General features: G+C 41.8%; 1 protein-coding gene across 2 annotated transcripts in view; it reads left to right on the top strand.

The window, feature by feature from the left end:
- Nucleotides 1–11,517, top strand: part of PRICKLE2 (prickle planar cell polarity protein 2) — a 311,871-nt gene extending 300,354 nt beyond the window's left edge. For both annotated transcript variants that reach the window (XM_020805131.3, XM_020805132.3), the window contains one exon: nucleotides 8,826–11,517. In XM_020805131.3, the coding sequence (XP_020660790.2) occupies nucleotides 8,826–9,694 (869 nt within the window). In that variant the 3' untranslated portion in view covers nucleotides 9,695–11,517. The remainder of the gene's footprint in view (nucleotides 1–8,825) is intronic.
- Nucleotides 11,518–13,423: the final 1,906 nt, after the last annotated feature.

Genomic DNA, 13,423 nt, shown 5'->3' with positions numbered 1-13,423 from the left:
CTTTCAGCTCCACTGGGCAGGGCTCTGCCTCTCTCTTGTGTGAATTTGCTCCTGAGCACGCGACTCTGCCCCCCACACGCAGGGTTCTGTTGCGACTGGAACCTAACATGATCGTTGCATGGAGGGGGAAGACAGATATGCGCGTGCACACAGCTTAGAAGGAATCCTTTCCTTGCATTTGGTCTTCAGAAATATGCCTCTATTGTAAATGGAAGTCATGGCTAAATTAGACAGTCTCATTTGAATTTAGAACTGTCAGTGTTGGAGGCCATTTCTCATTCTTTCAGAGTCTATGGCTGTCATCCCTGTGGCCATTTTGTTCCCCACAGAGAGTTTCTTGAAGGAAGGAGTAATGGTGGAAACATCTTACCATTACAGGTCCTTCCTTCAGAGGATGAGCCTGAAGATAGCCTTGGAAGAGCAGATAACACCCAGCAGTTTTTCTTCAGTGGTTTAAAACCTACGCAAGAATGCCTTCCAGACCAAAACTGAAGAGATATTTGGGGGCAGCATAAAGCTTTAGTCAGTCAGTGGGATTAGTCATCTAAATCTTTAACTGCATATTTTGAAAGCCATCTGGTTTGAGAAAGAGATTCTGTTTATGCACCAAAATGAGCAAAGGATCATAAAGTTCAGACAGAGCACATCAACGTTTTGTTAAAGCGTTTCCACCATTTCTGATGTAATGGACACACCACGTCCTGCTTTGATCAATTAATAAGGTGGTACGTTTAAAATTACCACTAAAGAATGCCAATTGATAGAATACAGTGTTGTCGTTTTCTAAGCTTTAGAGAGTTAAGAAATCACCTGTTAAACTCTCAACCTTAGATGGAAAGTCTTCTCTAAAGCTGAGCTTAACCCAGTAGTTTTCAGACTCAGTTTTAGAGACCCTCCCATTCCTCATTCAGCAGTTTACCAGCCATTTTTTGTGATGGAGATGATCCATCATGAAGGAAAAATCCCCTTGAAGACAACTTGCCCACTACTATCTGTCCTCTATATTAAATGTATAACTCGGAGACAGATTAAAGATTACAGATTTAGCACATAATTAGAAGTCATGCTCCCTCAAGCACTAAAAGACAGCTGTCATACCAGTGCTTTTCCTTAGCTCTTTATTTACCCAGTGTGTTCTGCTTTGTAATTGGTCATTGATAAGTAAATGGAAGCATAATTTGCAAGTCTGATTGCTGAGGCACCATTTCTGATGAAATCCCATCATTGGAAATAAATTAACTTATTGCTTGAGAAAAAAAATGTCTCTTTCTTGTGGGATTCTCAGAAAACCTCTTTTACTGAAATATCACAGAATGTAATATATGTAAATGTAACAGTTAAAAGCCAAACTGTTAATCAGCTAAAATATTTTGCTTAACAGCCCTGTTTTTATGGCCTCAAACAATGCCTAATTAACATATATCTACAGTTATTATCAAGTGCAAAAGCTCTTTATAATCTGTTGTATTTTACAACTATGGATTAATTATTTCAAAGGTGAATCTGCATATGTAATATTGTATCTAGACATGAGAGCTTCGTATTCATATCTCAGGGGAGAGAAATACGATGCCTGCCAGCACAGGTGTCCTGGCAGTCCATTCGTGCCGCCCCCCTTCAACCAGCCCAATCCACTCACCAGTCCTCAGTGCGCATGCAACCAGCAGCAATGACATTGCATCAATCGTGGACATAGTCCTGCTGGTGCTGCCCCTCCTCTTCCCACAGCTGACCACCCCAATGAGCAGGCAGGAAGATGAGCCTCCCCATCCACCTGCTCAGTGGTTGGCAGTGCCAGTAGGACTATGCCCACAATTGGTGTGATGTTGCCACCAAAAGACACATGCACTGCAAGGAGCCCAGTGAGTGGAGCAGGCTGGTTCTGGAGGAGTGGGAAATGGACTTCTGTGGCACCTGTGGTGCCAAGCTTCACATTCATAAACCCGGGTATACAAATATGAAGCTCCGCTTCTAATCATATTGTCTGTTCATAGATTTAGCAGCGAGGTTATGGATGCCCAGTCTCTACTAATGATCCCATGTGCAGGCATTCAGGCAATTCTTTTAAAAATTAGTTTACACATTAGTCAAAATTCAGAAGATATCCACCAACTATCAGAACCAAAGCCAGAGCTTGGAAAAGTTACTTTTTTGGACTATGACTCCCAAAATATCCCAGTGAGCATGACTACTACCTCTGCTGACTGTGGGAATACTAGAAGTTGCAGTACAAAATAAAAAGTAATTTTCCCAAAGTGTTGCCTATAACCGAGCAAAGGTTTGATCCCACATTACTCAGACAGAAGTTCTAGTTGCTGCTCCCAGCTAATCATTGAATTGATGGGACTTGCACATGGGGTTACTGTTCTTTAACTGATTCAATTGGACCATTCTAGTTGGGTTACTCCACTGAATTTAGGCTTAAGTCAATTCACATTTCCAGGTTTATCTGCACAGATGCTGGAGAACACTGTTAGACCAGATAACCCCATGTTCCTTATGTGTCTGTGTACTACTGCCCTCTCCTGTTCCTCTTCATATTGCAGAGACTTTGTACAATGAATGTCTTTTCCAGTTACAATTCTTTGATCCGAGTAGTGAAACTCTGACTACAGATCGAACAGATAAGGAGCTAAAATGCACCCTTGTCCGACACCTTTGCCTAAAGGAAACCAACAAGCATGCGGGTCCCCCCTACTGGGAACCTCTACATGGGGCAAACATTACAACAATTTTGTTGTGTCTCTTTCTGAGCCAGTCCTTCCTATGTTACAAATTTCATTAACCATGTGGCCTGTATGTGTGGCACATCTGTAAGCAGGGATTGTTGCATGGGAAACAGAGGTACAGCCAAGAATGCAATCTTGTCAAGAGAAGGGACTGTCAACGCTAAAATTCCTAGGGTTGGTTATAAATTGTGTTGTTTTGTACTGTCCAGCAGGTACACCATAGTATCTGATGCTTGATCTCCTATGAGTTTCATACAAGGCAGGAGATAATCAGCACCTATGATGAGCCCCTGTACAGAGACAGCAGACTGTACAGCTGATGAACTAGGCATGTTTGCTTTATATATGAGATGAATGTCATTGTCTAATATTTAATGCTCTTTGGTTGGAAACACATGATACAGTGTTCTTAGTTGCTATGTGTAGTCTTTTGAATGAAACATCCACTTGGCTTCTTCTAGAAAAGACAAAATACCTTTTTGTTATGACCAATCTTCAGTCTGTTATGGATTCAAATCATTTTTGTGAACATTTTCCAAAAAAAAAATCATTTTTCCTTCCCATTACTTGGTCAGTATTATCTGCTGCTTTGTGTCTTTTAGTTTTAATTTTTTTAATTTTCCTTTCTATTGATGGTAGGGGGTTCCTTTACTCCACATCCCATTAGACAATTATATGGCTTTCTGAATGTGTTCTGTTGGTGCCGGGAGACAGGGTATACATGTCTTCATTCAAATAATTCAATTTAACCAGTCAGTATTCCTTTTGCAACAGGAGGTAGTTTGTTTAGCCTCAAGAAGCAAAGATAAAATGGTTCTGAGGGTCTCCTTTAGTTTCTGTATTCCAGTTATATGGATGTAACATTTGTAATACTTCTTAAAAATCTGGAATATAATAGATAAAAACCCAAGCCTCTTTCTAAATTTATGGGCTAGGAACCTGCGGTATTCTTGTCAGGTGTTTTTAAGTTGCTAATTCAAAATGTGGCTAATAGACAAACTGCTGGGGCAATTGTCCATTTAGTTGCATGACCAGGTACACAACGAAGACATACCCCAATATGTCATCTATCAGCAATAATTAACTGGAAAATTATGTAAACCTTGTGTGAACATCAATAGGATTCAGGCTCACTACCATTCATACTTGTTGTATAAGAGCCCTGACAATTGCTTTGTGTTTGGGTGAGAAGTGGTTAACTGATAAAAGGCATCAGCTTCTGGGATCTTCCCCTGTGTGATATCACTTTGTGAATAGTAGTGAGCAGAAGAATGTATCCTGTAGACCAGTGGCCCCCAACCTTGGCTTACTCAGGAGTTGTGGACTGCAACTCCCAGAAGCCTTCACCACCAACTGTGCTGGCTGGGGTTTCTGGGAGTTGCAGTTCAAAAACATCCGAGTAACAAAGGTTGGGAACTTAGGCTGTAGACTAGTGGTCCCCAACCTTGGGTCTCCAGAAGTTCTTGGACTTTAACTCCGTGAAATCCTGTCCAGCAGAAGTGGTGGTGAAGGCTTCTGGGAGTTGTAGTACAAGAACATCTGGGGGCCCAAGGTTGGGGACCACAGCTGTAGACCATCTTGACAGCTGCCATTGGCGTTGTCAACATTCAGGCTGCCCTTTGCTATATAAAGCTTAGCACCCTTCTTCTTCGTGGTCTCTGAATGCACACTAATGGGTTAATCTGCACCTGCGCAGAGATCTCCAGAATATTCTAGAGCTCAAACACCCATTCGCCAGTGTAATTGGGTTCTTTCTCTAGGGTAGGCGGGCCTAGGGATTCGGCGGGAATGACAGCCGGAGACGATGTAACAGTCAAAAAAGGATTCGTTTTATTAACTCCATCATTAAACAATTCAGAACCAAACGGGTTCGGCAAGTCGTCTTCATTTATCAAACAGTATTTCTTAGGGTTGCCCCCAGGTCCAACACTTTTAGCTTTTACTGTTTCTTTCCCCCAAGGTGGGTGACCCAATTCTTGTTCCTGACCGGCGCGGTCAGCACTGAACAAGTTGTTCGACAGCAAGGGTGAATCACCACTGATCCCTCTAGTCTGGGGAGGAAAGGACTGGTTCCACCAAGGGTCTCCCTGGTCGCCCCTGAAGGGGTGGCTAGAACTGCTCCCGATTTCCATCCCTCCTGTCGATCACCCGTGCCCACCTTAGCGATTCCTTTAGGTAAAGGCAATAGTCCGTCTTCTTTCATCAGGTTAGGGAAAGTCTTTACCAAAGTAGCCACCTTTTCTCTTTCTACTCCCGTATCCACCGTTTGTGTGCTTTCCTCTCTTTTCTTCTCCCCCTCTCTTTCCTCTCTCCTCCTCTTTTATAGGATCATCCCACCTCCAAGTCTCTAACTCCTCCCCCCAATCCTTCATCCTCTCCGCCAAGAACACTTCTACTGCCTTATTTGTTCCACCCTCATCATCATCCAGCCTAATCAGTTCTCCCACTATACATCCTTCGTTTTCTTCGTTCTTGGAGGTCTGCGAGGACGGCACACTTGTCTGTCTCCGCTCACAGCCAGGACCGCTCCCTAGCACATGTGGTCTGCCCATCCTGGTGATTGCCTCAGTTCCTTTTTGCCGCCTCTGAGGTCTCATCTCTTGACAAGCTCTCCATTTGTGCTTTTTGGTTCTTTTCTCTAGAGAAATAAATGACAAAACAAATTGATTCTATAGAAGAATAGACTTTAATACGTCAGATTTGTAAGAGACTTGATCCCATTTTTATTTGTAGAGACTTGATCCCATTTTTTCGTAACCCCACTCCCACCCCTTTCCCCCTTTCCCGCCCTTTATGGTCCCCGCAGGACCATTTAAGAGGTGCATTTCTTGCCCTAACAAACTGCTGTCTTGCAGACAGCCACGATTCTTGTTTGTTTTGATTGGGGGAAGCTCACCAACCGATTACTTGCTGCTTCTGTAAAAAATTCATGAAACAAGCTTCTAGACGTATGGCCACTGCTATAGCCCTATGGAGACACGCTTGGCTCCGCTCAGCACACATCTCCGATGACTCTCGTATGCGTATTGAGGGCTTAACTTTTGATGGCGTCAATCTATTCGATGAGAAGACGGACTTGGGCATCCATCACCACCAATTCGTGGGTCCTGTCTATAATGTCCATGGGTTACGAAATACAGTTTCTGTCCCTCCCACCACCCAGGGTAGTCCTAACCAGATCATCAAATGTCCTGGAACAAGAGATTCAATTGCTCTTCTCGAAGGATGCTATTTCAGTAGTCATCCCCTAACACACATGGTTAGAGTGAAACAAGTAGTAGCTTAAGGCTTGGTCTACTCCGTCAACTTTTGTATCCCACTATCGATTGGATGTGCAGGCCAAGTTGGATGCTGCCTTCGGACGAGCAGTTTTATCTTTTGTTGTTCCGTCCTCCTGTAAGGTATGCTTGCTAATCACCCATTTGTGTGCATTCACAGAGACCATGAAGAAGAGAGGTTACTTACCTGTAACTCTGCTCCTCCGAGTGGTCATCTGTGAATTCATACTTCTCCCCCCCGTCCTCCCCTCTGTCCGTCACGTCTGTTTATTTTATACAGCGGGCTGCTTGGGAATTGACGCAGTCACCAGGACTGGCGGACCACATGTGTTAGGGTGCCGGTCCTGGCGAACGCGTGTTTGAGCTCTAGAATATTCCGGAGATCTCTGCGCAGGCGCAGATGAACCCCAGGTAAGTAATCTCTCTTTTTTCCTGCTGGCAACATGAGCAGCACATGTGCAGCAATATCGAGCCTTTTCCTGGCACTCTGAATCATGGACACAGAAGCACAATATCCCACATTCGTAAACCTGAGGTTTTTTGAAGAATTGGATTAGATTCTTAGCCTGAGTAAACCAACATCTCAATTACTACTTACAGCTTTCATATGGCAGCAGTGACAATGCAACCCAGATGCACTGGTAATTACCATTCCCACAAAATACATGTCCTGAGCAGTCATTACCCCAACCTTTTTGGACAAGGACAAGCTTACCACAGTATTGGAGGAAAATCTTGAGATTTGTCGTACAGTTCTAACATGTCCATTGAGGCGTAAGCCCCACTGAGTTCTGTGGAAGTGATCCTCTGTTGGGGTCCAGGATTAAAGCCTTAGAGACTTCCCACTACTGTTTTCTTCTCCCTTAAGCATATTTTCCCCCAAAGCGTGAGAACTGCAAGCCCCCTGACAACTTTGACAGAACTGTGAACAGAGAGATATGAGATACACACACTTACACACAAAGTGCCTTCATGATTCCTGTGATCATGTGTCACATGCAGACATATGTTAACACTCCCACCTGTTCTAGTATTTTCATGTTTCTCTTTTCAATCATTAATCACTCAGACAACTCTGATTACATATAGGGTATGTATTGTATATTTTTTTAGTGGATTAGATGGTTTAAAATTCCTATAGGATCCTACATTCCTCCCCCCCAATAAACCTTTCGAAAAAGAGGCAGGCAGATTGAAGAAACTGTAATTACTATTAATTTTTTTGCAGTGTTTTTATCTCTTTCTGATCCTCTTTATGTAAATCTTTTATTTATTCTTATTTTGCCTCTGATGAAAAGTTTTTCTATCTAATTGAGCTGAAACAAAATAGGTGAAACATTTCTTAAACTTCAGATTGCCATATAGATGTTCTTGCATTGCTGTGTTTCTTGCCATATATGGTTTTAACCATTTGTAAGCCACCTTGGGCCCCTGTACTTATCATATGCCATATTTAAATTTCACATGGGTGCAATGATTTTGAGCCTTTTATTCTTTTTCATGACATATATGTGTGAAGGAAAAACAGTGAGCCAATGTATATAAAGGCATATGTACTTATATTCAAGTTCAGAATGGTTTTTCTGCCATGGTGTGGAATTTGGCTTCAGGTAGGCTGACTGTATAAGGGTTCCATTTCTTTTGTTTTAAAACTTCTTTATGTTTTTTTTTTAAAAAGTAGTTCAATTTTTTTTCAGCAAATGGTGCACACGAGTCATAAGTGATGAGTATGAAAACAGATATCAGAGTGGGAAATACAGCTCCTCTGAGAACAGCCAGTAAGATGGAATGGTGATTAGTAAGGACTAAAGTGATTGATGGCCAATCTATATGTTACAGATAGCCCATGATTGGAAGGGAGAATTCCTTAAATGTCAGAAACATCTGACTCACATAGCAGGAGCTTGTCACATTTTCTGCAGTTTGCAAATCAGCTTGTTTGTTTTGTGATGAGTCTCCAGGATGTAAACACTTCTTGGAAGTCTGATTTCTCCAGTGTGAAAGGTAAACAGCATTGTTTGCCTGGAACACTAATGAATTTCGCATTCGAATGATGGAGGATCTGTAATTTGGTCCATTGTGAGGAAAGTCTGCTTCCCTTCCTAGAAGGTGTGCTTAGAGCAACTGGAGAGCCTTTTGCAAGCTGACCATACCAGATATCTTGGATGGCTAAAGATCAAGGGCAATGGAAAATGTAGTTTAAAATACCTAGAGAGACCCCATTTCAAGGAGCCTTGTCTAGGTTGTTTAAAAAGAAGCACACCAAGCAATAGTGAATGTCTTATATACACAAAACATTTCATTATAGAATAGAGGACCATAACTGCAGACAAAGTTCAGATATATTCAAACATCAGTGATGGGCAACTTGCAGAGGTCCAGGAGCCATACGTGTCTATCCAACCCCTGCTGTCGCAACCCCCACATCCTAATATTTCTGCTTACAAAAATGAGGTTTACTCAAAAAGCCTCCTGACACCCTCTAGTGGCCAATATGATTTTTAAAAAAACCAAACAAAAATAATTTTAGGTTGTAAAGAGACCCTGAGATGCTGGGGGTCCTTCAAAAGATAGTAAAATCACACCCATGCGTTCTAGAAGCTACAAAGGAGTTTGTGGGGGGCGGAGCTTTGAGCTAACTCTTGACATTCTTAAAAAATGTTGTGGAAAGCAGGGGAGGCAGCATATGGAGTCCTGGAAGCCACCCGTTGCCCACCCCAGACAAGTATCGTCCAATAACAGTTGAGAAATGAACTGAAAATGCAGCACAAATCTCTGTATTTAATTCTCTCTTTCCCCTTTCCATTCTTCTCAACAGGGCTCTCAGCAGATGGTGGTGCCAAACGCCAAGAGCATCTCTCTCGATTTTCTATGCCCGATCTAAGCAAAGATTCTGGAATGAATGTTTCAGAGAAGATGAGTAATATGGGAACACTAAATTCATCTGTCCAGTTCAGAAGTGCTGAGTCTGTCCGCAGCTTACTTTCTGTTCAGCAGTACCAAGATATGGAAACCAACCTTCACGATCTTGCCAGTCCCATCGGTTACAGAGACACAGCATCCCGTGGAAGGATGCATCAAAGCTTTGACTATGATGGTGGGATGCCTGGAAATAAGTTGGCTGGACAAGAGAGTGCCAGACATCCTCCCATGAGTGAGCGCACACCCAGGCGGACTAATCTCCGAGATGATGATCGCCGTTATCGCCACCACAGACCCCGGCGGTCCAGGCGCTCTCGTTCTGACAATGCCCTTCACCTTGCCAGTGAACAGAGCTATAAGTTGAAAGAGAGACCCTCTCTGCGAGCTAGGGAGGATTATGATCAGTTCTTACAGCAGAGAAGTTGTAGGGAGACCATGGAACAGGGTGCACGAAGAAATATGTATGGTCAGTGTCCAAGGACCGTATCAGATCTTGCTCTGCAAAACCACTTTACGGAGAGATGGGGACCCTACTTTGCTGAATACGATTGGTGTTCTACCTGCTCCTCCTCCTCTGAATCTGACAATGAAGGCTATTTCCTTGGGGAACCAATCCCGCAACCCAGTCGTCTCCAGTACGTTGCTGGGGAAGACCTCCTTCACAAATATGGTTCATACAGCATGCCTAAGTCTTCCACGCTAGGTGGTCGAGGACAGTTACACAGCCGGAAAAGGCAAAAGAGCAAAAACTGTATCATAGCATAATCATGTTGCCTGGGCACAGTGTTGGAGAATGTAATTACTTCATCAACTTTGCACTGTTGTAGGTCTTAAAGCGCTTTTTATTGTATCAAACATCCTGGCAAGCAGGCAACTGTAAGAAGGTCTATAGACAAAAGAGTCTATAAATAGTCATTATTGTTGGCATGGTGAATATATTTTGCACATTTTATTTTGGGGGGGTGGAGGGTGGGATCAAATTTATTTTAGCATGTAATCGTTACAGATTTACTTCCTTCCCACAAGTAGTCACCACCCATTTAATATCCAGTTCACCCACCTCTTTTTTAGTTGTCATTGACTTCTATAACCAGCCATTAACTACTAGCATATTCTCTCTCCCCTTTTGTTGTTTTTCATTTTTATCCCGTTTTTCCCTTCGGTCATTCTCCCACCAGACTGCAAGAAAGCATAATTTTTCATGACTGTCGTATAAATGCAACCATCAATGAGAGTTCTGAGAAAATATTTTTCTATTTCATAGTATCTAAGGAATGTCTGTGCTTAGCAGTCACTGAGACATCCATCGTGCTTTTTGGCCAGAGCTAAATCAGTAGAGCTTCGACCCTCTTTATTTATTTATAATTTTTTGTTACTGGATTTCTTCTGAATCAGGAAATCTTTACTTTCTGCAGTTTAAAATAAAAGCAGGGACTTCTAAAAGAAATCATTAGCTCTTCAGGTTGCTTTTGAAGGTCACCTTCGTTTTATGTTACTCTGTAAAACTGATAACAAGCACCTATCACTGGAACAAAATGGAAACAATACAGGGAAAATATATAACTGAACTATTGGTCAAAGAAACATGATCTGAGAGGGAGATTTACATCTTTTTAGAATGGGCCAAAGTCATTAAAACTTCAACTAATTTTTGGGGAGATAAACCAAAATTATTGTAAATGACGCAGTGGTGTGATGTCAGCATGAACTTGTATTGAGTATAGAATTGTTTTCTGGTGATCTAGTTTCCTGGCATTTTTAACTGCTATTCATTACCAAGGTATCTTCAACATTGCCTTCTGAAATGCATAATCAAATGAATACATCCTAATCATGTCTACCCACGGGAGATAATCACTTCAGACCCATTATGAAGGCAGTTTGAAGGGCCTATCCTCAGTGTAGAACAGAGCCCATTCTTTGGAAGCAGAACAAATCAACAAAAGCTTCAACATGGGTAGTTTATATACATAGGGCTCAAAATGTATTGTGTGCTATGGTGGATGTGAGTTCTTTCTCTCTCTCTCTTTTCTCTGTATGCTTTAAACAATTGGGAGACTGACATCAAGATATCTTCTATATCATTTCCAAAATGAGACAGTGGGAAAGAAGGAAATTATTGGGTTTTTTTTATTTTTGGTTATACTTTTCACTTACATGGATGTAAAACGGGTCTCAGTAGTCCCCAGCTAGGTAGGAACTTGCCAACTTATACCACCTGTGCATGGTTCTCTAGAGAGTTTGAGGATTCTATTAGAACAAATGTTTGTTGGAATAGATGACAAAATGCAAATTGTGGGATTTTTTTAAAAAAAAAACACGCAGGTGTGGAGGTCCTCCTGATTCTTCAGGAGGACTTCAGTAGCCAGGACTTTGGGCCTGCTCCAGCTCCAGGCCTTTGGAACAATGTGTTCATAACCCTGAGGGAACAGAGAATATCGCTTATTGAAAAACAGAGACTTGGAATGAAATGTCAAATACAGACGTATCCATAGCGCAGCTAGGAACGTTTTGTTGTGCTTAAGGAGAATGTGATGACTATGATTCCCCTCCACCCAAAAAAAATAAAGAACGATAAAGAAAAGAAATCTGTGTATTAAAAAGAAGTCTTTCTCAGCTTGAGTGACTGGAGTTTTTTGCTGACATGCAAAATGCTTATATTCTCTCCACTTCACTCTGATTTCATTAAGATTTATATATTTTGTTTCCTTTCAAGACATTTGACGCTCAGCTCTTTCCGTCTACAGTTTCTGCCATCATCCTTAGAAACACTGCCTTTTGGAATAAAGCTCACAGAAACCCCCAGCCATTGTGGTCTGACGCCATTTCTGGGAGCCGTAGTTGAAATGTAACCATTCCAATGCCTGGTCATTTTAACATGCACACAGATTTTTCACAAGCATGGGGTTCCCAGTATAATTCAGAGTAAGTACAGTTGTGCCTCGCAAGATGAATGTAATTCGTTCCGGAAGAAGCAGTCTGCAAGACGAATGAAATGTATTCGTCTTGCGAGGCATCAGTCTCGAGAGAAAAAAACCCATCTTGTGAAGCATGGTCATAGAAGAAACCATCTTGCGAGGCACCATAGCAATCGCAAAAAACAATCATCTTGCAGGTTTTTCATACCACGAGGCATTTGTCTTGCGAGGCACCACTGTATATAGATCAGTCCATGCGAAAGGGTGATGTGCAGAAAGCTGCCCATGCAAATAAAGGAGCTGGTAACACTCAGTGAATTCTATGCTCATTTCCTTTTCATTGGATCATGGTAACATTTCAGTCAGTCAGTCTACAATCTTCTTGTGACCTCTTGTTTCACTTATTCAGTTACTTACCATGAGTTCCATTTAGAAAATCAATTATTCGAAAGGTATCACCGGGTTGATGGGTCTTAATGAGATCTGATTTGCAAACATCATCTTTAAAGGTTATTACAATTGTTTTTTTAAAAAAAACATACTCAGAGAATGATTGCATCCAAAGATATGATGAGCAATTAGTAAAGCAAGCCTCAGGATCATGGTCATTCTCTCCTTTGTGGAGAACACTTTACCTTCTAAAAGAAGGAAATTTGAACCATTCACATTCGTGGGGGAGGGGGAATGCCATTTCCCAACTTTGCCTAAATTTGGGAAATAAACATTTTATGTATTACATATTTATTTACCCTTATTTCTATACTGTCTTTCAGTACAAGACGGCTTACAAATTCTAAAAGCAACGTGAAAAGCAAAATGCTTGAAGTGGTCTCTGGGCAGTTTACAATTCAATTATGCAAGCTACACATTCCCCCCCCCAATCCATCAGCAAGCTGGGTACTCAATTTACTGTCCTCAGAAGGATGGAAGAGTGAGTCAGCCACAAGCTGGCTACCAGAACACAGGGTCGAACTCTGGTCATGAGCAGAGTCTTCACTGCAGAACAGCAGTTTAACCACTGTGCCACAAGACTCCCTAAAAACATATATGGCTAAAAAGGCAATAAATTTCAATATTAATATTCTGATAAACATATTACCATGCAAATTGAAATAGTTTAAACACACATAATTAAAAAGTTGAGCATCTCCCAGGAAAAAGCTCTTTCCGAAGCAATGTCTTCTCTTGCCATAAGTATGCCTGAAAAGAAAGGTCTTTGCCTGCTGGTCTAAGAACAACAGAGCGGGGAACAAACGGCCCTCCTTTGGCAGGGAGTTCCACAGCCTAGGACAGCCACTGAGAAGGCCAACTCCATGAGTAATTGGATATCAAAAACAGTCAAACTCTCCTGGGCCTTCTTTATTGTACAAAGTTGAGAAATTCTTCCAATTTTTCTTCACCGTGGCTCCAAATTGCAAATAAAGGAGCAATTGTCATCCACATATTGGAGCACCAGCAATCATTACATCAGACTGCACAGGGAAACCATTGAAATCCGCAAGCACCAGCAGAACTTCAACAAAAAGAGGAAAGTTTGAAACTCAACAAAACTTGGCTCTCAGCTCTCAAAAATACA

The sequence above is a fragment of the Pogona vitticeps genome, chromosome 2 (genome assembly GCF_051106095.1).
Source record: "Pogona vitticeps strain Pit_001003342236 chromosome 2, PviZW2.1, whole genome shotgun sequence".
NCBI lineage: Eukaryota > Metazoa > Chordata > Lepidosauria > Squamata > Agamidae > Pogona > Pogona vitticeps.
The sequence above is the reverse complement of the archived record's forward strand: the minus strand, read 5'-3'. Positions and strand labels throughout refer to the sequence as shown.